The sequence below is a fragment of the Schistocerca cancellata genome, chromosome 12, assembly GCF_023864275.1.
Source record: "Schistocerca cancellata isolate TAMUIC-IGC-003103 chromosome 12, iqSchCanc2.1, whole genome shotgun sequence".
NCBI classification, from domain to species: Eukaryota; Metazoa; Arthropoda; class Insecta; order Orthoptera; family Acrididae; genus Schistocerca; species Schistocerca cancellata.
Window position 1 is genome coordinate 78,158,065 of NC_064637.1, and position 26,756 is coordinate 78,184,820.

Consider the following 26,756-nt stretch of genomic DNA (forward strand, 5'->3'; position numbering starts at 1 on the left):
CAGTAGGCTGTTTGGACCTGATGTGTGTATGTGTGTGTGTGTGTGTGTGTGTGTGTGTGTGTGTGTGTGGATACTACGTATGTAAACATTACTCTGAAATGAGGAGGTTCGCGTGAAAGAGGAAGTCATGCAAGAACGAGGGGAGGGGGGTGGCAGAGTAAAAGTGCAGCATTCTGAAATTCAGACTGTGCATAATCCTTTCCAAAATCAGCTGATGTTGACGTACTGTGTCTCTAACATGGATTCGTTCCACTGCCCCAAGTTGGAAGGGATGAAATACAGAATGTGATATTCTCAATCAACCAGATACAGACACCACACAAAATAGCCAACCATTGCCTTATGGTATAGTCTTTTTTATTCATAGTTATGTTATCAGATAATCAGGTTTTCTTAGAATGGCTTCTTGTTTGTTTTTACTTAATCAGTTGGCCAATATGAGCTATTGCACCAGATAGTATACAGGCATGAGAATCCTGCTCTAAATACAAACACACAAGTGGAATTTAATCTCTGTAATGTGTGAATATATTTGTCTTTCAGGGAAGTGTGGCCAGAAAATGATGTTTTTGGTGCAGCTAATGCTTCACTTACTGACGAGTACGACATCTTCAGGGACATTTATATCGCAGACTTGAATCGTGAGTACATGATTGTTTTTAAAGAGTGTGTAATTTTTTTCTGTGGGAGAAGATTGGAAGAGGCTTTGTGAACAACCTGCATAAGCAGAATCATTTCAGGAAGAAGAAGAAGAACAGCAACAACAACAACAACAGTAATAATAACAGTAATAATAACACATTACATAACATCTTTTATTTGGGTTTGTGGGAGGGCATATTGTTGAATTTGTTGTGATGTTTGATGTTCAGTTTCTCGAGGAAGGTATGACATTGATATTCAAATTAACATTAAACAAAACTTAGGAAGAAACTGGTAGAATAATATGTGAATACAGGTCTGATTGTTCCTGCACACAGCCCACTTTAAAGGCTCGTAAAGGTAAGTGAAGAAATGTAAGGACATATTTTACCTGTTGTGACTTGTTATGATTGAGGAAGGAATATTTTATGATGCTCCATTGAAAAAATATCTCCCAGAAAAGTGCAAACAAATTTGTGTGGGGTCTGTGGATACTACTGATTTGGAAGCACATTTGTGCTTCACTTTCTTTTCTCATTACTCTCACTCCATAGAATTCTTGCCTGATGAGTCAATACTGTGTTATTTATTGAGAGAGTCAATACTGTGTTATTTATTGAGAGTATTGTGAAAAAAAAATTGACTCATTTTTTTGAAGATGCGCAGATGGATAATTTAGGTAGTGCAGACTTCCTATGCCATTCCATTATGGTACAATTTGAATGCTGAGTATAAAATTTATTGAACAGCAGCTTTTTACCTGTTCCCCTTATGACCATCTTACTCTTGACTCACTATTTTATGCAACAGACTATACAGGTCAGTTTGTTTATTATTTGCCATAACTTTCAGATAATTCATAATTTTTTAAAATGTAAACTTCACTTTCTTTTTTTTTGAAATGTGATGTGTGCAACAAGCTTTGAGTACAAATTCATTTTTTTCCCTAATTTGTGGAAAATGTGCAGCCATCCCCAGTACTATAAACTTCAAAGTCACATAGAAATAACAACAGAGAATGATAAATTTTTTTGTAATTTTTAGATGTACAAATTAAAAGGTTGTCATGCCACATGCAGTAAAAACTGCAAATTTTACCAAAAAAAGAGCCTATTCATTTATCAGTCTTTACACAAATTATATGAAAAGTTGAGTTAGCTAATAGCAATTAGCAGTCTCCATTGCAAATCTATGTGACAAATAGTAATGTACTGTAAACTAGACTCAGGATTTACAGTTGTGTTTCTTTGACAAATACCATCGAAATCAAGTGCTTAGTGCTTAGAAATTGACTGTTAACAAAAAGTGATTCCCTGCCCCTGCAAAGGACTTTGCTTGTTTTTCTTTTTTTATTTTGACTCTGTTTAATCTTTCAATGAATCAGTTGTTCTTCTGAAAAATAGCACCATTTTGATGCCTATATTTAAGGTGTTTCTCAACATTATTTATCTTTTCCCAAACAATTCGGTAATTACAAAATCTGCAAAGTAGTTTTCTTAGCCCTGTGGCCCATATTTGACAACCCTACAGATAGAACTGATAAGGCACTTACCCTAGACGTAAAATAAAAAATAACTCTATTCATGTGTTAGTGAAGACTTTCGGTGTGGTCAGAATTAATGCTTGTACCAAGAGCTCTACTTGACTAATGTGTAGTGTGATCGTGTCTGTTGGCGACATTATGTAATCAAGAAATTTCCTCTTCAAGGCCATTTTATTAACTGCAGATCGCTGTTCATGAATAGTCTTTAGTCTGGCCCACATTTCCGCTGCATTTGTGCACGTCATAACAGATGGCAGTTGTTCAAATTCCATCGCAGTAGATAGAATGAGCGTCGCCTTTGCATTTAAGTCATCCCAAGCGGTTTGACTCTCACCAGCTTCATTTGGCCTCGGTTTCCCCTCGACGATATCAAGCATGTTTTTAGCACAAAAAGTAATTTGCAACTGATATTTCCACATTTGGAAATTTTTACCATCAAATTTCTGGATACTGTACATTTTCAGTTTATGCATCTTCGTACAGGCTGAATGTAAGTCAAACTTATAATACTCAGTGCAAAATGAGAACGAAGGTTTTCCACAGTAGACCAGCAAAATACAACGGTTCCAGAACTTGAGTGTCATGGTTCACGCGAATAAAGGTCCAGTCAAAAGCAATTCACAGAACAGAAACAGATATTTGGCAGAAAATCACAGAGCGAAATACGGTAAATTCGAGTAAAAATAACTTATTGCTCCTTTCTTTATTGCAGCAAAAAATTACACCGTAACCATAACAACAAATATATATATATATAAAAAGAAAGATGATGAGACTTACCCAACAAAAGCGCTGGCAGGTCGATAGACACACAAATAAACACAAACATACACACAAAACTCTAGCTTTCGCAACCAACGGTTGCCTCGTCAGGAAGGGAAGGAGAAGGAAAGACAAAAGGATTGGGTTTTAAGGGAGAGGGTAAGGAGTCATTCCAATCCCGGGAGCGGAAAGACTTACCTTAGGGGGAAAAAAGGACAGGTTTACACTCGCACACACACACATATCCATCCACACATACACAGACACAAGCAGACATTTGTAAAGGCAAAGAGTTTGCCTGTGTCTGTATATGTGTGGATGGATATGTGTGTGTGTGCGAGTGTATACCCGTCCTTTTTTCCCCCTAAGGTAAGTCTTTCCGCTCCCGGGACTGGAATGACTCCTTACCCTCTCCCTTAAAACCCACATCCTTTCGACCTGCCAGCACTTTCATTTGGTAAGTCACATCATCTTTGTTTTTAAGTATATATATATATATATGTGTGTGGATGGATATGTGTGTGTGCGCGAGTGTATACCTGTCCTTTTTTCCCCCTAAGGTAAGTCTTTCCGCTCCCGGGACTGGAATGACTCCTTACCCCCTCCCTTAAAACACACATCCTTTCGTCTTTCCCTCTCCTTCCCTCTTTCCTGATGAGGCAACAGTTTGTTGCGAAAGCTTGAATTTAGTGTGTATGTTTGTGTTCGTTTGTGTGTCTGTCGACCTGCCAGCACTTTCATTTGGTAAGTCACATCATCTTTGTTTTTAGGTATATATATATATATAATTTTATAATGTCATGGAACACGACCACTCGCAGAATGAACATAAATATCTGGCGCACTAACACCACAAAAACTGAAAATGAAGCCACTAAAAAAAAAAAAAGCTCAATACAGCAAGCTCACTGCTGTCAACAGAATTGCAACTTTTTAGTGAGTTGATCAATTCTGTAATTTTCTTAGGGGTTGTTTATTTGGAACTAAAGTTCAAGGGCATAACACACAGAACCTAGCTTCTCGGTTAGTTTATGTGAGTGTTGACTCTGTTTTAAATTATCATCATATTCAGTTATGAGATGTTACTCGGGTGTGCAACAATCCGATCGGCACGCACATTCGTGTGTGTTGAGAAAACATTTAGGGGCACTCCGTGCAACACGAGCTTGGTGCATCCCCACTGGAATCAGTCGTGCAGGCTGCCACCGTGTAGAATTCATGAGGCAGGGCAACGAAGGCCGGCAGAGGACGTGGGAGGAGGGAGGGAGAACAGGGCCCAGTCCCGGAGCCACTGAATTATCAAGTTGAGCTCAGCACGCTCCCTCGAGTGCCCTGTGTACACGTGCGTGAGAGGTCACTACACTACATATGTACTGTGTGCGATGCATCTGATGTTTTGGGGGAGGCTTTATTGGTCCCCAGATGTTTAATGCTGAGTTGCATTCACTGATATGAGATCTGTGGAATCAGTATGAATGAATTGCACAAAATGCAGTGATGTGTTACTAGTGAAGCAGGCCAAGAAATGGAAGTGTATTGGGACACTCCCTGCTTATGTTGAATATTAATTACTTTACAGACCATGTTATCTGTTATCTCACATTTCTTGTAGGTGATGGAGTTATCTACAGTGAAGTACTAACAAGGAATTGGGGTGGGGGGTTGCTGCACAAGTATCCAGTCAGATTGTGATAAGTGGTGCAATAACAGGCAACTTGCCATAAATTTTTACAGAATATGAGAAAAATACAGGCAGCCTACAAAAGTGGTTATGACCCATTGTAAAATATTACCTAAGTATGTGGGAAATAACCCACAAAAATGTCCAGTTAGATCTTTATACATTTCAAAGCAGTGAAAAGACTGGAAACTTGCTTTAAATATTCAGAAACATGAAACTGTGTGTTTTATAAAATGAAAAAAAAATATAGTTCCCTATGACTGCACTATCAGTGGCTAACATACAGAATCTTCCAACTTGTACAATTCTGGATGTAATAATTGGTGGGGATATGAAATGCAATGATCGCATATGTTCAGTCATAGGTAAAGAAGACTTCAATTCATTGACAGGATACTGCAAAAATACAATCAGAGGATATTGCTTAAAAAAACACTGGTGCAATCCATCTTAGAATACTTCTCAGTCATGTGGGACTTATTCCAAATAGAACCATAGTTTCTAAACTGGTGGGTAATTAGCTCCCTGAGCAGTAAAATGTAATTTCCTGAGGGTAAAAACAAAAAGTTCTATTGTGTTTCAGTCACAAAATTAAATTATTTTTGAAAGATTATTACTATTTCATAAGATTGAATAGTGATTACATAAGGTTTCAAATAGTAGCATTAACACATTACACAATATAGTGGAGGTTACAGTTTGTGAAGTGAATGTATGAACTTCTTCCTCATGCACAGATGGGTCCAGAAAAATGTAGACACTCTTTGATAGTCTGTATTGATGTAACAAAATGTCATACCATCACAATTCTTGGATGGGGGGAATGTTACTTTGTGGATTCAAAGCGACTCCGCTTAGCAGGCAAACAATGCCGCTTGCCAAACTACGGCTGTCAGTGCTGTGGTGTGATAGCCAGATAGCCACACAGAACACCTTAATGCTTTCTAGTAGCTTGTTCAGTACAGCTGGCTTCTGTTGACAAACTTCAGTTTTCAAGATCCTCCATAGGTATAAGTCAAGAGGTGTAAGGTCTGGAGACCATGGTAGGTACTCAACAACCCTCTTCAACCTATGCATCACCAAGTAGATTTTCATCTAAGTAGGCTCTGACAGATCTGCTGTGGTGAGGTGGAGCACCATCTTGTTATGGATAAAATCTTTCATTTCCAAACACCTCTTGTTTGAAACTTCCTGGCAGATTAAAACTGTGTGCCAGACTGAGACTCGAACTCGGGGCCTTTGCCTTTCGCGGGCAAGTGCTCTACCAACTGAGCTACCCAAGCACGACTCACGCCCCGTCCTCACAGCTTTACTTCTGCCAGTACCTCGTCTCCTACCTTCCAAACTTTACAGAAGCTCTCCTGCGGACCTCTTGTTTGGATGGCAGGTAAAATTTATGTTTGCAGCATATGGAGATACACCTCGCCAGTTATGGTACCTTCAAAGAAGAATGGGCCAATCAAACTGCGCGATGACAGACCACACCACACATGAACACCCAGTAGATTAACATGTTTGTCCAAGTGAACTTGAGTATTTTCAGGAGCACAGTACACACAATTGTGGCAATTGTTCAGTTTGAATTGCACCTTGTCAGACCAGATAACCATCCCTACAATAAATTGTTGTATGTGTTGGTTGCTGCATTCCGTACACATTACATTACACGGTTGACATGGAAAGGATGGCAAATGTCAAAATTTAAGTACTGTTGTTTGTTAGTAGGTTGATTTAATCCTCACCAAAGGCCAGGTACACACTTCCATTCACATTAAACCCACTAACATAGGGAGAGCCACCTGTGAAGTGACATATGCTACATTCCAGCTGTTATGTAAACACTGTTCGACCTCTTACATCGGCATCAGTTAGGATGAATGGGCATAGGCAGAGGACAGATATTGGCAACACACAATATCTTGTTGCAGACCATGCACTACAACATGACAGTCATGACCTCAATGCCTGTTTCACAACGTGTGCCATCTGGATTGTTTCCCCAGACACCAGTTTCTCAGAGCTCTGTAGGTGGAAACTGGTGCTACAACATGTCCTACATTCTCCCCTCTTCACTCCGTTTTAGTTTTCTGTATCTTTCATTTTCTGACCTGTCTATTTTTCACCATCCACCTCCCACCTCTCTCACATACAATGCACTTAGCTTTTCGCTCTTATTAACTCATGCATGTGTGTCTTGCATATTACCCTATCTTCCAGCTTTAAACTATCAGGTTTTGAAATCTTGCACGATGTAGTCCCGGACAATCAGTCTTTCCTTCTCATCCCATCCGGTAAGTCTCCCCTGAACCGAGGTTCTGGTTGACTCCTTTGAACTGTATCCCTTTTCCTAAACCTCACTAGTCCTTTTTCTCTACACCTCTTCCTCCTCTTTCAACCCTTCCACCTGACAAAGAAGCCACTGGCTCCAAAAGCTTGCATATGAAATACTTTTTATGTCTGAGGCAATACTGACCTTACGACTTATCATAGAAGAAAGATTAAGGAAACGCAGACCCACGTTTCTAGGATTTGTAGACTTAGAGAAAGCTTTTGACAATGTTGACTGGAATACTCTCTTTCAAATTCTAAAGGTGGCAGGGGTAAAATACAGGGAGTGAAAGGCTATTTACAGTTAGTACAAAAACCAGATGGCAGTTAGTCGAGGGGCATGAAAAGGGACCATTGGTTGGGAGGGGTGTGAGAGAGGGTTGTAGCCTATCCCCGATGTTATTCAATCTGTATATTGAGCAAGCAGTAAAGGAAACAAAAGAAAAATTCGGAATAGGTATTAAAATCCAATGGGAAGAAATAAAAACTTTGAGGTTCATCGATGACATTGTAATTCTTTCACAGACAGCAAAGGACTTGGATGAGCAGTTGAACGGAGTGGACAGTGTCTTGAAAGGAGGGTTTAAGATGAACATCAACAAAAGCAAAAGGAGTTTTGCTATTTGGGGAGCAAAATAACTGATGATGGTCGAAGTAGAGAGGATATAAAATGTAGACTGGCAATGGCAAGGAAAGAATTTCTGAAGAAGAGAAATTTGTTAACATCAAGTATAGATTTAAGTGTCAGGAAGTCGTTTCTGAAAGTATTTGTATGGAGTGTAGCCATGTGTGGAAGTGAAACATGGACGATAAATAGTTTGGACAAGAAGAGAATAGAAGCTTTCAAAATGTGGTGCTACAGATTAATGCTGAAGATTAGATGGGTAGATCAGGTAACTAATCAGGAGGTATTGAATAGATTTGGAGAGGAGTTTGTGTCACAACTTGACAAGAAGAAGGGACCGGTTGTTAGGATATGTTCTGAGGCATAAGGGGATCACAAATTTAGCATTGGAGGGCAGCGTGGAGGGTAAAAATTGTGGAGGGAGACCAAGAGATGAATACACTAAGCAGATTCAGAGGGATGTAGGTTGCAGTAAGTACTGGGAGATGATGAAGCTTGCACAGGATAGAGTAGCATGGAGAGCTGCATCAAACCAGTCTCAGGACTGAAGACCACAACAACAACAACATGTCTGTTCTCCAGCTGCCACTTGGTGAATTGATATTTTATCTATCCGGTTACATTATGTTAAGAATAATAAATACTTTTTTTTCAAACTTGTAAAATATGAAGTACACAACTAGATTACAGTATTTAAAAGGTGAACACAAAGTACTCCCCCATCTCCCAGCCTTTGATTGGTATAGTTAATGTTAGACCTAAGAAAAATTCAATTGAGAAAGCTGATAAATCATGACAGAATTGCTGGGCAACACGTGTTTTCGTTAGGCGAAATGTGCAGTACTGCCAATCAATGCACATTAAAGTAAAAATGACTGCACTGTCTTAGTTTTTGGGACTGTTACTTCCTCCCTCAAGAAGATATTTACCTATCCTTGTCCTCACTACTGTCACCTCCCTCTTACTGGAATATGAGATGACCTCCCCTTCCTTTTATCCTCCCCCAACCTGTTCCTCTCCGTCACTTTTACTTTTATGTTCGTGTGTCGGCAGTATCACACATTTCACCTCCAGGCACTAAGTACTGGCTGTCATCAGTTATTAATGTTAGATATGAAACACTCATAACTCCAACTGTAAATAATAATAATAATAATAATAATAATGTTTCTTCTTCTTGTTCAGTTGCACAAACTTATCTTGATTTTTATTCATTTATTTATTTTTCAATTTAGAACTGAGCAGTAACCCCCCTCACCCCCAATTCTGTAAACAATTGAACATGTATAAAACTTCATATGTCTTATTATTTTACAAAAGAGTTAATATGTTAAATATTTGATATTAAGCATGTAAGCAAGAAGCAGCTTCGAGAAATATCTTTAATATGACATATTTTGTTGAACATGTAATTTGAGGTTATAACATTTTATTGCGTACAGTACGACAATATTTTAAATTTGTCAGCAGTTAAATGAAATACTTAAAATACAACTGTAGTTGCCCCTGGAAGGTGTTAGATATAGGCAATCTGAAAATGGGACTTTGTGCTTGTGTGGCTGTACCATTAGCCATTTAGTAATATAAGTTTTAATGAGGGAGCACATGTATTTCAATACAGTAAGGAGCTGTGGTTGAAACAGAGATTTTACGGGACTAATATTTGTTGGACAATCTTTGCAAATCATCCCTTGGGATTTGTCTTGTCACATGTCTTCTGTAATAATAATAATAATAATAATAATAATAATAATAATAATAATAATAATAATAATAATAATATTACTATTGTTATAACTGATTATTATTATTATTATTATTACTATTACTACTACTACTACTACTACTAATACTAATACTATCATTTGATGCTACTGAGATAGACTGTTTTAAAAAGCTGCAGTTCTTGTATATTTTGTTAGGAAAATAATTCCTAGTTGAAAAGCAAAAGAACTGATGTAACTCTTCTTGAATACAAAATGTATGGTATTTATCCAAAGCACACTGTAATCGGATCATAAACCAATGAGTACATTGATTAGTGTATGACAAACAGTGTTAGCAATCTGTTAAATGCTGATATTTGCCTCTAAGAACCACCCTCATTAGTTAATAATCATGCAATCAGTCTATCAGCTGATTTACAACTGAGCCTAGTCACTTGATTTTTCACTGAAAAATGTGTAACTGCAAATGTGTCTGGGTCTCATTAATATTATTTGATTACATCTAACATTCTAGTACACTTTCAAGCCACCGACTTATTATTAATTAAGATAATATGATGGAAATTCCTTTATTATGTTCGTGTTGTTTTGCTGTAGGACAGTGAACATAAGTGTATTAGTCCCTTATAGTGTTTGGGATCTGCAAGAGGATAAAGGGGCTTGGCGTTGTTTCCTTATTTTCTGAGAGTGAAGCAGAAACACAGAAATAATTATTCTCAAGTGTCTATATTTGCCTGCAGTCAATACACCATCATTCATAAGAAATGTAATTTTATACTATGAAACAGTAGCAAAAATCCTTTCATCTTTACTCCCGAGAATATGCAAACGTCTCCACATACATTCAGTAGGGAGCTTTGTACAAACATCATTACTACCACATTTCCAACAGTGAATGTTTATCATCACTGAAGTTTTAAAAAAGTCAGGGCAAAAATATGCCATTTGTCTTTGCTTTATGACAGCCTCGTAATTTCAAGGTAATAAATTCAAATTCTACAAGCTTAAAATAGGCTCCGACTTGCATCAGAACGTATGATAAAAAGTTATTGGGTCTGATGATAAGACTATCTCTCACAAATACAGTAATTTTTGACATAATTTTCCTTCAACCAAAAAATTATTTGATATCTGCATTGTAATTGAAATCAATCATGCATTTTTTGTATGTTCAGTCTATGTTCTCAGTGCAGATTTTTGTTTTTAGCAGTTTGTCTTATTTCAGACTATTTGTATTATCTCACCTCTTAAGCTGTAAAGAACTGAATGTCTCAAATGTTTAAATAGTCACAGTCACATTGAGGTATGGCAACGTTTGCTGTGGTTGATCGTCACATCATCCTTAACACAATTGGTTTTGCTTTTGCACGGAGCTGTCTCATTTTCTGTTTGTTTGACTTATTCTAAGGTTTGTCCATGGATAACATTTAGTTTTCACACTTGTTAAGACTGTAAATGTAAAATATATAAAACAGTTCAGTGAAATATTTTCTATTAAAAATAATTACACTTACAGAAGAATTTGCATATTTCAAATCTCTTTACAGTAAACAATCTGGGAAGCACATTTACACACATTGTTGTCTGGTAGAAGAAAAGCTTTTGTAAAAAAATATACAGCTTTTTTGGCACAATATTTTGTAGGGGAAAAATTTCTTACAATACAATTACGTAGACATCTGGGAATGCAAGATAGACTGGATGATTTTAACATTTCTGTACTTTACACTGTTCTTTCTTTTTTTATATATAAGAAGTCCTTAAATGTATGAACTGATGTAGTGCGTACTTGGAAAATTACCAAAATTGTGGTAGTAGAACATGTATGTCCACCATGCACTGTTATCGGCACAATTTGTTTATAAAACATTTGTGATGAATGTGTGAAATGACAATTTGGTACCACTTTTCAAGTGCAGATCATTTAGTTGAAATAAAAATTTTAATGTGGTGATGAAAGTTCAATATAATTACTCTGGAAATCTGTCTAGTTTGTAACATTACAAACCTAGCACATATAATAACTGTAAGAGAGAAAGATAATGCTAATGTGTTGTATTATTGCATTAAAATGTATTACAATTTCCTGACATCTTGTTGCAACATAGTACACCTCCCTACTACTTAAAAACCTGTGCAGAGAACATATCACTTAATCTACAATGTTACAAGTCCTTCATCTGCCCTTTAAAGTAAAACATTTAAATCATTTACTTGAAGGGGATGTTTTCAACACAGCCACACCATAAACTTTGAAGTGCCATGATATTTTCGGATCGTATGTTCTTGTTTTCTCAAAAGTCGTACTAGTATATTAATCACGTTCTTCTGACAAGCTGTTTGGTCAATATCAGTGTGCATGAAGAAGGGGAACATGAAGGTCTTTTAAAGTGAGATCATTCTCTGGTAGTGTATACTTACTGTGAGTCTGTTATTAAATAGTCCTGCAGTATGTGAAAAATATGTACTAGTACTACCACCATTTAATCTACCAAAACACTCTCATAGCAAAAGGAATTGAAAACCAAAATAAGGACTTAACACACGACTATTAAATTGTCACACTTACACAGAAACTTTGAAGTTTTCTGGAATGCAGCACAACGTGTATGTTGAAGAGTGAAACTGTTGAAAATATGTTGTTGTATGAAGTGGATATCCTGAAGGCTGTTGTTATCCATGATGATGCAGTTGGCATGTAAATGGTTTTTCAGTGGACAGCAGTTAGAACAGCTGTAGCACATTTAACCAGCAAATTGTATCTCATAATTCTCACTCTTGATGGCAGATACATTTCCACATATGCATTTATATGACACAGATCTAAGTTAGTGTGTATCGTTTTACAGGAATTGATCTGTAGATGTTTTACTGTACTCACACTTCCCTCTAGATTATTTTTATTTTTGATGTCTGTTACAAAAGTCTTCGAATATCTCTTTCAGTTTGATGGAATTTTATTTTTAATACTGTTTCCATGTTCAGTTATTATTGAGTTGATAGGCGGAAAGCCATATATTTACCATTCTGATTTATTGTAAAATATATATGATTTGTAATGGAGTGATGTGATGACAATGGTTATGCAATGTCTACAGATGGTGTGGTTAATAGACAGATATACATCCAATAATTGCTTCTTTGTGAAACAGTTAAATATAAAAACATTTCCTTTTGTGCGTTTTTGTTTCCTTGGAATTCTTTCTCTTGGCCTGTCTGCTCTACTACATTCATTTCCAGCAAGTACAACAGTATAAATTCTATCAGCACTGTTTGCTGTTCCATAGGTAATACAGTCATTGAATGGGTCTTATATTTTTCTCTGTATGTGCAAATAACTAGTTGTCATGCATTATACTCTCGCCTATTCTCTGTAGGTTATAGATTCGAAGAGCGCTATGAAATCAACACATTGACACTGCATGTTTGTTATATTACGATTTGTCAGACCTTTCGTAACTAATGCCAAGAGACATTTGTGTTCCGTGTACTCTCTAGATTTCTTCTGGAGCTTTCACTGCCCCTTCATCTAAAATATTCACTTTTAAATGTTACTTTAGCATTGTAGCCTTATTTGAGATGATGACAGTGCCAGTATTATGAATGTTGCCATATAACAGACATCAGTTTTCATATGTTATCTGCTTGACTACCATATTCCTAATCTTAATACTGATATAGCAGCTCACAAGGCCTCTTGCTATGAGTTTACGTGTGGTTTACAGCTTCTGGAGGAAATTGTAAAAATAATTTCCAAATATCCATTAATCATGAAAAGATGATTTGATGGGTATTATTTCAATTTATTGTCAATGTTGACCATGCTTTATATTCCATTTCGAACCTGTTGGACATCAGGTTTAAACGGAGAGTCACCGATTACATTATAGCTCTTTTTATGTTTCATAAGATGCAGTGCAATTCCAATATTATGCAGAGCTGATTTCGTTGGTTCGTGTTTGTGTGTACTGCGCTTTTTTGATGAAGACTTGGAATTCTTATTGGTGTATTGGTTGACTTCTTGCACTGCCAACACTTCTGTTGTGATGTGTTTGTGGTACTTCGAGGCATCTGATTTATCAGTCAGGCTGTTTGGTGGTATATTGCCCAAAACATTTGGCTGTAATTTTTATATTCTGATTAATACATTACCCAGTGTCAGAATAATTGACATCTGCTTGCTGTAACGCTGAAGTCTCACAAAAATTTTACTGTGGATGTCAGATCGTATGACAGTGAACCTTTGCAGTTGGATAATCCGAGTTTGTGAAGCGGACATTGACATTCCACAAATATGGTTTTCTTGTTTCTTTGCACCCCCCCATTTGTTTGGAGGTAATCACTCACATCTATGAAAGTGTCATACAACAGAACTTTTTGAAATCTCAGGTATCTCTCGCAAGCAGTGGAATGTTTGCCGCATCGGGCCCTCGTGGCGATCGTCACCAGAGTTCTGTCATGGTACGCACTTCGATATCCTCGTCTGCCCCGCCACCAAATCCATAGTCGTCTTCCTCGCGCTGCCTGCTGTAACCGCCAAAAGCTACGGTGTTGCTCCCACTACCACCTGCCGCTCGCTTGGCAGCCAGGTGCGGCAGTGCGGCGCCGAGGGCAGCGACGAGAGCAGCCCCGACGGCGAGGAGTACAAACATGCCGGGGTGAGAACCACTGTGCGCTGTCGAGGGCAGCTCTTCGTCCTCGGCCTCCTCGTCACCCACTTGGCGACTGTAGAATGCTTCCCTTTCGTTTCCAGGTCTGTCCCCTCTGTGTCCCAACTCCAGAAATGCTTCTCTGATACGCCCGTATCCGGCAGGGGCCAGCTCCTCATCTGCAAATGTCCCTTCAGCAGTAGTCCTGTATCCTTCGGCTTTTAACATCGTGCTCTCAAGGGTCCTTACACCCTCGCCGTCTTCGTCTGAACTCTCAGTCGATTCGCGGAGGACTTTCGATATACGTTGCCGTATCACTTCAGAGGCATCCTTGCCAATTTCTTGAGTTGTTCTTCCTCCCTCTCCTAAAGTAGCTACAGATGTTGGCCGTTGCCAGACAGTAAGCAGTGAATCGCTAAGTGACTGACTTTGATGCCCAGATACTGTGCTCACGAAGTTATCGTCACTATGATCTTCAGGGTGACTGTAAGGCCTGTTTGGGTCCATAGTTTCCCTGTATTCATTCACAGTTGCACTGGTCCCTACAATATCCTTTCCATGGTTACCATCATTATTGTGACTCCCATCCACCGAATGTGTTACTTCAGTTGAATGAGGCTCTTCTTGTTCTAATGAATCATCCTTTGCTGTTATGTTGTCAGTATCTTCGTTGACGAGATTGTACATTACCAGCCCACTATTAGCATTTGGTGGGGTGCCACGTCTTGAGTTAATTCTTATTCTCTTTTGTACTCCACTCTTGTGTAACAGTTCATCTGATCTGCGAGTGGCAACAAGCAATGTGTCTGGACTTTGTGTCATGGGTGTGCCTTTTCTACTAGGTTCTGCCTCAGAAGAAAGGGTGCCAATGTTTGAAGCAGTGCTCGTACTAAGCACCTCGCGAGCAGCTTTGCCAGCCTCAGCAACTGGCTGTTTCTCTGTGATAGCAAAATTATTTGTCTCAGTAATTCGCCACCTCTCATTGTCTTCCAAATTGGGCAGTGTTTCTGCTGTCGAAGACGTGTGATGAGAATTGTTGCTTGTTTTACCAGTTGTTGCTGCTAAGGTTTGCATATTACTATACTCCACCTGCTGGCTGGTGCCTGGAAGTTCACTGCTACTTCCTTCCACTTCATATTCCACTGCCATCTTATTGTCATATGTTCCATTTATAACACCAGCCAGATCAGTATCAGCATAATGTTGTGTTTTCGCATGTTTTCCTGCTTTTTCTGACTTGGGGATCAGATCCAAAACAGGATTCTGCGTTGGTGATACATTTAAATAAGGGTGCTCCTTTCGAGCAGTAGTTTTGGCCATACTTTGTGGTTGAGCTCTGTGAATTTCTCCCTGTCTTAACAAATTGGCAGTAACTTCTGGCCAAGTGGCTGTCGTCTGCTCATGTTTGTAATGGACAGCATAGAATGGACTGCTAACAGTTCCAACATGGTCATGTGTACCTTGTTCATTTTGTGCCTTTTGAACACTGTTATTAGGGTCCATATTCTCTCTTTTTTCATTGAATGTTGTTGCCTTCCTCGTGTATTGTTCATCCTGCTCTTTTGGCCAAGGAATCCGGCCAACTTGACTTCTAGTTGGGGCTTTCCACTGTCTCACTGATGCCTGCGGTGTTTTCTGATGTTTTCTTGACATCACATTTTGCTTTGAATGGGTAGTAGGTAGGTCATCTTGAGGTTTCATTGTAGGACGAGTATAGGCAGTATGATTTTGCCTTTCCTTTGTGATACGTATAGACCATGTCGTCTGCTTTTCATCAGTGTTCATTCTGGTTGGAACTGTTGTACCGGATGGATGTTGTCCTGGTTTACTGTGTAACACTCTCTGCGACCCACTGGCTAAAATATTCTTTTTTGTGGCTGTGCTGACAGATGAACTTACATTCAACAGTTTGATTACCCTGATTACATGTGATGCTGCCTTGACAGAACGGAGTGTGGTGACGTCAGCAGGCCGCGGTCGTGTAGTGTTTTCACTGTGCGATGTTAGAACTGTGATATTGAGTATCACTCTGCTTTCCCCTGGACGAACTAGACTCCCCTCATTTGAATGTGTTTGTTGCACTGTTTCGTTTAGTGTGTGCACTGCAGTATTTTTTTGAGGCTGTGGCTGGGATAGGTGAGTAACTTCTGTGACAGTGGATGTCTGCATGTCCAGTGGCACTGTCACAGGAGCTAACCCACATGGTTGTTCTACTTGTCCAAGTAGAGGATTGTTTTGTGCTTGTCCTAAACATTCTATGGCAGTGCTTGCAAGTGTTGCTTTGGTATCTGGCAGGGAACCGACAGTAGTAACACTATTACTAGCATTAGTATTAAGAGACATACTTGGGGAAGTAAGATGGATGAGTGAACTTATTGAGACTGTCTGTATGTCTGTAGACATAGTCACTCCAGATAATGTAGCTGGGGGCAACCATTCAGACGCAGTCACAGTGTCACTGGTTGGTGATACAGAACTGTCAGATGGTGATCCATACCTTTGACTGGAACTTTCATCGCTGTCTGAAGTGCTGAATGATATACTGGCCTTCGTCTGGCTGTCAGAGTCGTTGGCAAAATGAGTGTCAGTCATGGGTTGATGTGGTGCAGCAGGTTGATGTGTTGCAGCAGGTTGATGTGGTGCAGCAGGTTGATGTGGTGCAGCAGGTTGATGTGGTGCAGCAGGTTGATGTGGTGCAGCTGTCGCCGGTGACAAAGTAATGACAAGTCTGGTGTTACCATTCTTGTCTCGACGAGTTGACGCACCTCTGCCCATTGTAGTGTGTCGCTCGCCAGTTGAAAATTCTCTGCTGGGGACTGTAGTGGTCAGTTGTTGAGGCTGAAGATTCTTTGGTGGACTTGTGATGGTAGGAGGATGGAATAGTACGGTGTGTGTTGTGTAAGGTGTAGACAGGGTCATTTGTGCAGGGGGAGGCTTTTGCCACCCTTTTAGGCTTCTAGTTAGTTTCTCTTCCGTAAGCCGATTGACTAGCATGCCCCGCAGTGGTGGTGGTTCAGCACAAAATGCTTTGGCTCCAATGTTGTCCTGTTGTTTGTCTCGATCATTCACTTCTGACAGCTGGTGAAGCCACTGTGCCAACCACAGCACCTCCTCCATTGTGCAGCTCCACGGGTTGCCTGCCAGATGTAAGAGTCTGAGACGAGGGAGGAGGAGTGGCAAATCAGGCCGCAGCTGGGTCAGGCCCACATTTTCCAGGTTGAGTTCTCTGAGCTGTCCACAAGCAGCCAGTGTTGCAGAATCCTCAAGCAGACCACGAGCCAGCTCTGGACTGCCGTCCAACTGAAGAAGCTCCAGTCGCTCAGGTGCAGCAACTGGGAAGGCTGTGGATGTGTAGTCTGTGGAGGTGTCCCACGTTAGGTTCGAAAGGCGTAGGTTTGTGAGACCGAGAGGACCAGATATCAGTGGCAGTGGGGAAACTAGGGGATTCCCAGATAGGTCCAGTTCTTGAAGTGACGGCAGAGCTGAGAAAGTTCCGTGGACAATGTTTGTGATATGGCAGTATGTAAGCGATAAAACTCTCAATCTGGGCAGGCCTCGGAAATCGGCCGGTGTCAGCTCAGTGATGGGATTGTAATCCAGTGTCAGGAGCTTCAGACCAGCTGGTAGACTGCGAGGCACAAAATTTAAAGCATTACCAGCTAGTAGCAGTGTGGCAAGCAGTTCGAGGCGTCCCAGCGCATCTTCCTCCACTTCAGAGAGTCCATTGTGGCGCAAGTCCAGCAGTGCCAGCAGTGGGTAACTGTCTGCGTCTCCACAGCGTACAGTTGTGACGGCATTGTCAGCGAGGTGCAGTGTTCTCACAGATTGCGTCAGTGCCTCTGGGAGACGAGTCAGGGCTGCTGCCGTAGCATCCACTGCCCGCAGTCGTCCACCGGCCAAAAGCAGTCTGCGAAGTGGTGCATTGCGTGATACATCCAGTTCAGCAAGAGATGATAGCGCTAGTGCCGGTGCTGGGAGTGCCGACAGCGCATTTTCACTCAAGTCCAATTTTTGTAAAGAGACCAATGGGGCAAAGCAGTCATCTGCAAGTGCACGGAGTCTATTTGCTGACAAGTTGAGGTGTAGTAACACAACAAGACCATCCAACCACCCAGCCTCCAGGCACTCCAATTTATTGCCGCTCAAGTCGAGCCGCTCCAGTGATGTTACACCATTGAATGCACCACGTTCCATGTCGACGATGGCATTGAATGCCAGGTCTAACACTAGAAGTGCCGACAGTCCAGTAAATGCCCCCTTGTGGAGCTTCTGCATTCCATTCCCCCTAAGATGCAGCTCTTCCAGTGCTGACAGACCCGAGAAGCTTCCTGCAGTCAAATTATTGTGTGAAAGATCCAGTCTGATAAGCCCTGAGAGACCACGGAAGGATTCTGCATGCAGTTCAGCTAATGCATTTCCTGACAGGTTGAGTAGCTCCAAAGCGGGCAGATATTGAAAGGCCCCCGCCTCTAGGAAGCTTATATTATTGGATGACAAATCGAGTGTGAGAAGGGCTGGCAGTCCGACGTTCCCGTACCACGTCATACGGACTGTAGTCAGCCTGTTTTTCGACAGGTCAATGTGCTCCAGCAGTGGCAGAGACGACAGGGCTCCATCGTCGATGGCTGCCACAGCGTTGCCGGACACGTCTAGCACTCTGAGGACAGCCAGCCTCGTCGAGAGCCAATCGGAGCGGAGTGTGTCCAACAGGTTCCCTCGGAGTCGCAGACGTTGGAGAGTTGGTGGAAGGCTGGTAGTCTCGATGCGGCGGACCAAGCAGTATGACACGTCCATCTCTTCCAGGCGAACGAAGTTGCGGAAGGCGCCACGCCGCAAGGTCTGTAGGTGACACTGGCGTACGTGGAGAGCCACAATATTAGACAAAGGGCTGGAAACGGCATCCGCTGTCATCACCGAAGAGCCACCTCCGTAGAGTGCAGCCATCACGTCTGTGCACACACCAGCTGCGTGGGCACAAGTACACCACGTTCCATTGCTGGCGTCATTCCAGACTCCAGGACTGATCTCCGGTCTGCCGTGCCCCGGTCTGCCTCCAGCACCGAGCACTACCACCAAGAGGAGAGTACAAATCGTAGTTACCGTTCCAGGACTCATGTCTGCCTTTGGAGGTCACCGGGGTTTGCCTACTTCCGAGTGCCCATGTCCCAGCACGGTTTCCATTTTATGACAGACGAAACTCTGGCCCAGACTGTTTGACCACTGTTTATGACTTCAAAGTCAAGTGCTTCATGCCTCCTTGTGTTCGAGTAATTTTAGAATACTGACCATTAAAGTATTCCTTTTTATCAATGATCTGAGATGCCCTTTCAGGAAATGCCAGGTTGTATTTGATAGTTTTTTTTCTTCTCTGCAGTTCTCGAGTCGGACCCACTCTGTTGGTACTTAAGCGAATTTGGATAGTAACAGTCGATAAATGCAAGGTAGCACGCGTCGGATAAACTACTGTCGTCTAATTCACCAGTTCATTTCGCCGTTGGCCACAGAACACACAAAAATAACACACACGTCTCTGGCGAATTTTTGTACACGTCATGTCACAGCTTCAAACTTTATCCACAACAGGGACAAAAACGCAAATAACCACACGTTTTGCATCGCCGGAGTATCCAAGTGAACTCGTCCTCACAGTTACCTAAATTCTTGAGTTGTCAGTCACACGATCCAGGAAATAACGATGCAGCAACGCGGTTTAGCAAAGGATTGGAAGTCATCCTCGAAGAACACTTCAAAAGTCTGTCGGTGGCAACTGAAAATTCATGCTTGCAGCGCGTTTAATACCGTTATGATCGTCCTTGAGCACAAAGTTGGAGCTTTCCAGGCGTGTAATGTGTGTTAAAATATGAGAGGCCCTCCCGCCGTTTTTTATTTTTCAGCTCTTTTTTTTTCTGCTGACGGCGTCACTGCGATGCTCTCGTATCCGCGCACAGGGCCGACGATCAAATTAAAGCGCACTAGCCGTTTCGAGGCGGAAGCGCACGTCGGAGAGCGAGATGATTGATCGCTCAGTTTCACGGCGGGGCAGAGTTCATTATTTCGCAGCCTGACAGCCCGTTACGTTTCCCCTTTCGCGTCAAACAACGGAACAATATCACTCCAATTTCCCCCCTGACGCGATGAGCTACGAGGTGGTGAAAATGCTCAGCGGCGCTTTTGCTCCAGCTTTTCCCCGGAACAGCTATTTCAGCGAAACTGGTTCGTTTTCTTGCGCGGCACTCTGGAAAATTCGCCAGTAGGCTGACAACTTTCGGGGCCGTATTTCGATTTGAGCTTTCGTTCACCAGTTAATTCACCAGAACTGGATGAGCTGTTAGATGACTAGATAGTAGCAGCCTTTTGATTCTTTGTTAATGCCGACTAGCAAACTTGCAGACTTAATTCTCGTTGGGACGAGCTGCTTTTTCACAGTTGGGAACTTCCTCAGAAGTTATTTGTATTGTCCGTTTGGCAAATAGCACTTGTTTCAACAATGTGTAGGAGAATTTGCTTATGTCTGTTTTTAGTGTTGTTTTACAGCGCTTCGGCTGCTTTCACGAACGTCACACACGGCCATATGAACGGCTACTGATCCCAGTTTTCAGTACACTGTATTTATGAACACTTGCTTGATGACGCAAATCTGTCAGGCTTCCGAAACGATTTGCCTCTTTATTTTGTATTTGTCCGGCGATGGACACCACAGCGAAACATGGTTCCAACTTCACTATCTCTCGATTTCCGTTTTCGTTGCTTCCTGGTTGTTATTTAGAGTCCTGCGTTGGCTTTTCGATCACTGGCAGTGTTGTGTCAGCTTCCTGCCCGAGGAAGTCATTAATGTCCCAACCGATACTGCGGCGAGGGGAAGGGGGTGCTTTGGCAGTTCAGTTGTTTGTCCACCACTGTTTCGTCGGAATTGGCTGCAGTTTGCGCGCTGTTCAACAGATTGCCGCCCCCTGCTGTGTTTATACAATAATTTCGGCAGATTGCTTTCCTCTGTTGACTGATTGAGCTAGAGGGGGTTGGGGGGAGTTCTCCCACACACACGAACACACCGCCGTTATTAAATTTCAGCGATATATTTGTTTAATCAAGGTCTATTTATTTTTTTTACTCTAGCGGCACGGGTGCTGCGCTTTGGAGGGCGCGAGAGCGCAAAATGGCCCTGAATGGTGGCCCCAGTTGACTGCGCAAATACGGGCGCACGTGCACTCACACACACGTGTGCACGGAGGGGTCCAAGCGAACAAATTCGCTATGCGGCCAACTAGGGGAGGAGAGAGAAGAGGGTGCGAGGGGGGATCGAATGCGAAATCGCTGCGCTGGTCTCCCTTACGCTGTGCGTGCGCAGCTGTGATTGTACCTCTCGGCCCTGGGGGGACAATTAATAATAATTATTCTATGCGGAATTACAGGCAGCCCAGTGAGCGGGAATTGGTTTATTTAGAGGATGCCGAGTGCAACAAAATTACGGCGCATGATGCTTTCTCCTCTCTGTCACTTTTTTGAACTGCCGTCGCTTTAGCTGCTCGCGTACTGATTAAAGGTGACAGGCGAAAAACATTTGTTGTTGCTTCTTCTTTCCCTCTTGCGTAAATTGTGGAAATTTGTCAAGTCAGTTTACTCCTCAGTACCACGTACTTATTCTTTTCCTATGAGGCAGAATTAACGTACACGTTGACACAGTGCAGTAATCAGTTCACCGTTGACTAGCTTGACAACCAAGCTGGAGTTCAGACTATTGTCACGCTAAAATTTTAATTTCTCTTCACTTGTTTGATACAGCACTTCTACCACAACAGCGATTTCTCCCTTTTTTTCATAATGCCTAATTCTCTGACTTCCCAGGGTCACACTTCTTTTTAAAAATGCCACCTGCCTTTACAGAACAGTATTAATTTCAGCGTTTATCTGCTCGTGCTCGCTTCAATGTAAAAAAAAAACTGTTTTACTTTTGTGTCCCAAATGTATTTGATATAGCCCAGCGAAGCTGTTTTCTTCTGGTACGCACCTTACATCAGAAATTCGTTTCGGATAGAAGTCTTGTTGTACGGCAGTGGGATGGGGGAAGTGATTCAGTTTGATTTGTGAGCGGTACAGCGCCGTCTTCAGCTGTCGAAACAGACGCGCTTCGCACGTATTGCCTCGCTCGCGATGCTCTCTGAATTTTTCAGCATCTTCTTCTGGAGCTTTCCAAGAGGAAGAGCGGTGGGAGACAGATGTACTGCCTGGGGCGCCGTTCTACTCAATTTCTGCGAGTGCTTTTTGTTCCTCGCGTCCGCCGTATTGGAGTGTTGTTTATCTTCATTTGCCGCCCGTGAGTCCAGATTTTCGTAAAGGTCGTTCTTTCGCGGGGGCCAGCACCAAATTAGGTTAGTAACCGCCGGGAACAGTTTATCCGGAGCGACTTTTGTGTTAGTGCGCGCCAGGCTAGACTGGCAAACGCGGGGGTGGTCTGTGCGCGCACGTTGTTGCGGTGGCCGGTTTCCCGTCTGCGGAAACCAGATTATGTACTCTCCGCGCGCTAGGGTAGCTGCTGTTTGGTTTTCAATACTGTTTGCAGTTTGCGCGTTGGCTGCTTGCCTCCACCGAGAGCAAAGCAGGTCTGTTGGAGTGAGGATAGGGGGGGTAGGGAACCCGCGTGGGTGGGACTAACGATCGCTTTGAGTGAGTTAGCAGCACACCGCACGTCGCACTGCCCTCGTCTCTCTCTCTCTCTCTCTCTCTCTCTCTCTTCTCCTCTCCCCTCTCTCTTCTCCCTCCGGCAGAGCAGCGTACAGAATCCACTCCGGACCCTGGGACAACTGCTGCGATTTTCGCAGTGCCGCTTCGCAGCTCACCCTCTTCTACCCGTCTCGCGCACCGCCGAACAAAAAACTCGCAAATGACTCAGTTCCCTTCGCACTTTTCCTTTCTCACGCCGGATGACGCTGACAGCGATGGATGTGGCGCCAGTCTATACGTCTTCTGTCCGTTGAGCCAGCAAGCTTTCCGGATCGCCGTACACTCTTATATAGAATGCAGTGATTTCATTCGTCGCTGAGATTTTTGAGAAAAGAATTCCACAAGTACCTGGAGCACTCAAGGCAGTGTTTGTGTTAAAATTGGCGATTCGTGCACTGAACGAATTTTTATACTACAATGCGTTTTTGTCCGAAATTATTTTCGACCTCTGCTGTTAGGTCAAAATAGAACACGACTTTCATCCAGATAATAACTTTGCACCCTTCCATTGTCTCTGTTTTTTCGCACAATTTTTTTGTATTAGGTACATGGTAGTCCTCTTATTCACGGAAAAAGACACTGTTCTTTTTTTCAGCAGACCTGACAACACTCAAGCTTATTATTCGAGAAACTTAGCACAATAAGGTGTTTTTTTGATTGCCATTGCTGAACGTGACACACGTGTGCAGCAGTGCTTGTTTTAATCCAACTGTCGTGTATCCAGGTGGTTCAGGGCAAGAACTTGACAACAGTATTGCACACGAAATATATATTGTTCAGTATTAGTGATGATCAAATTATATATCTGCTTGAGACAGAGGGTATTTTTGCTGTTTCAGTAACGACTGTACCATCGAAAACAGCAGTGTTGAGGGGCAGTATTAACCGACGCGGGCGGAAGAAACCGGTAACTTACGAACGAGACAGTCCACACGCTGGGAAAAAACGAGCGGGTTGTATTTCGAATGCGACTCGGCACACGACGTCCCTGTCACGCGACTCGGCTGACGCGGATGAAGTTGTTTCGCGAACGCAAAATCGTAACTCCACGCACGCCCGAGTAACTGTGTCGTTGCGAAAAAAAAATAACGAAAATGCGGATGGTCGAATGCGGCTATAGTGTCTGTATGGCACTTCGCGTCAACGTGGCTCGCGGCCGACTCGTCGGAAACGTGACCACAGCTCCGTCTGGCGCGACGGCAGATCTGTGACTAACCCCTGTCGCTGGCTGCGTTGTGGTCCATAGGGTTGCATATGCGCCTGTGTGCGTGAGTCCATTCTGGAGGCTGGGAAACGCCGCGCACGCATGCGCGCTCACCACGATCGAAACTGCGGGCTCGGGCTGCACTAGCGCCTCTCGCGGGCTCTTCGGGAGGCAGCAATGGCCCGACAGTTGTGGCATTAGAACGTCGACGGCAGCCAATGGGAGAACATGCCTGCCGTGTGTTTTAAAAACGACACGATTTTTTTTTCCATTTTGTTCGATCTAGTTCGTTGCGTTTTGGTCTGGGCGGACGTCACAAGACATCCGTTCAAGTTGATCATTGATTCTTTGACTCCGTTTTTTTATTACAGAGGGAGAGCAGCCCTCTGACCGAACACGCTGAGCTACCGTGCCGGCACACGATTGGATTAGCGTTGCGGAATATATACAAGTAAACGACAGCGCCATCTCAGAACTACAACCACCTCAATTTGATAATTATCAAAATACAGGCCTACCCCTACAACGGTAAAATTACTCATTATTTCTCTGCAAATTTATGTGAAGTGCATGTCAGAGAGTACTTAACTTTCGTACCAGGTTGCAGGGCTTCTTCCTGTTCCAGTCACATATGGGTGCTGTAATGAATATAATTTCTCCCTACGGGAGCGACTCGCAAGAGTCGTAGGGTATTCCTGGCTTCAGCATTTAAAGTTGGTTCTTGGAACTTTGTATCTTGGCTTTCTCGGGATAGTTTGCTCCCGTCTTCCAAGTGTCTGCCAGTTCATTTTCTTCAGCATCTCCGTGAACTATCCCCACCTGTGACCATTCGTGCGGACCTTCTCGGAATACGTTCCATATCCCTTCGTTATAGACAGATGCAGCATCTCGAAAAGCTATTGCAGAGTTGCCATCTACGATTTTCCGAAATTATTTCACCAAAGGAGACGAAATAAATATTTCAGAATTTTAACCAAGAATAACTGCCAACATGAGAAATTAGAAGAAGGTATCCTCGATCTAGCAAAACGGCTTAAACCACTTAATAAAGGCAAGGTCTCCGGTCCTGATTGTATTCCAGTCAGGTTCCTCTCAGAGTATACTGAAACAATGGCTCCATATTTAGCAATCATATATAGTCGATCGCTCGTCGAAAGATCCGTACCTAAAGACTGGGAAGTTTCACAAGTCACACCAATACTCAAGAAGGGAAATAGCAGTAATCCGCTGAATTGGAACATATACTGTGTTCGAACATACAGTTATCTCGAAGAAAACGATTTATTGGCAAACAGCCAACACGAATTCACAAAACTTCGCGCTTGTGAAACACAACTAGCCCTCTTTTCTCAAACCGTAATGACGGCTATTGACAGCGTATGTCATATTGAACCCATATTTCTAGGTTTCTAGAAGGCTTTTGACGCAATATCTCACAAGCGACTTCTGATCAAATTGCGTGCCTACGGAGTATCGTCTCGGTTGTGCAACCGGATTCGTGATTTCCTGTCAGAAGGGTCACAGTTCGTAGTAACTGATGAAAAGTTATCGAGTAAAAAGAAGTAATGTGTGGCGTTACCCTGTTGTTGTTGTTGTTGTTGTTGTTGTTGTTGTGGTATTCAGTCCTGAGACTGGTTTGATGCAGCTCTCCATGCTACTCTATCCTGTGCAAGCTTCTTCATCTGCCAGTACCTACTGCAACCTACATCCTTCTGAAGCTGCTTAGTGTATTCATCTTTTGGTCTCCCTCTACGATTTTTACCCTCCACGCTGCCCTCCAATACTAAATTGGTGATCCCTTGATGCCTCAGAACATGTCCTACCAACCGTTACCCTAGTAACTGTAATAGGCGCTCTGCTATTCCTGAACTACATAAATAATTTAGGAGACAACCTGAGTGGTACTCTTAGATTATTTGCGGATGGTGCTGTCCTTTACCAACTTACAAAGTCATAAGATGATCAAAACAATTTAGACAAGATATCTGTACTGTGCGGAAAGTGGCAGTTCACTCTAAATAATGAAATGTGTGTAGTCATCCGCGTGAGTGACAAAAGGAATCCGCTAAATTTCGGTCACACGATAATCACAGATATAATACTTACGGATTATGGTTACGAAGGACATAAGTTGGAACGAACACGTAGATAATGTTGTGGGTAAAGCAAACCAAATTAAAACAAAGGCTTTTTTCGTGGCGGCAGGATCTTCTCATAAAATTTCAATCACCAACTTTCTCTTCAGAGGGTGAAAATATTTTGTTGACGCCCACCTACATATGGAGGACTGATCATCATGATAAAATAAGAGAAATCAGGGCTCGCCCTGTTAGATAATGGAACGGTAGAGAAATAGTTTGAAGGTGATTCGATGATCCCTCCACCAGACACTTAATTGTAAATTGCAGTGTAGTCATGTAGATGTAGATGAAAGTCCAAGGTTACTACCCAGATAGCACAGTAAGCCGGTTTCAAACTTGTTTCCAGCTGTAAAGTTCAAGTATATAAGCTTGATTAAAGCTGGAATATTCAAGCCTGTTAGCTGGATTCTAGGTTGAAATAAACATCAAAGTTGGCAGAGTTCAAGCTATATTTCAAGCTTGACTTATCAAGCTTGGCTCCAGCTGTATCTACACACGTGGAATACAGCCTGGTATTTACAGCTTGTTTTAAGCTATATAAATATTAATCTGAATTTATTGAACCTAATTAATTACGTTACGTAATATTTAACATTTGTAACATTAACGTACCAAACTGTTTTCTAGAATAAAACAAACTTGTCAACGAACCACAACCATTAACGCGCGTCACAAAGGTAAAATGGCCGTAAACGTAACTTTACGTTACGTAATATTTAACATTTGTAACATTAAC

The 26,756-nt window shown here is 42.1% G+C and overlaps 1 protein-coding gene across 1 annotated transcript in view; it reads left to right on the forward strand.

Moving 5' to 3' along the window:
- The window catches only part of LOC126109472 (protein timeless homolog), a 505,261-nt gene that overhangs the window by 65,700 nt on the left and 412,805 nt on the right, over nucleotides 1–26,756 (forward strand). Inside the window, exon 15 of the mRNA XM_049914500.1 lies at nucleotides 544–641. Within this exon, the coding sequence (XP_049770457.1) occupies nucleotides 544–641 (98 nt within the window). The remainder of the gene's footprint in view (nucleotides 1–543; nucleotides 642–26,756) is intronic.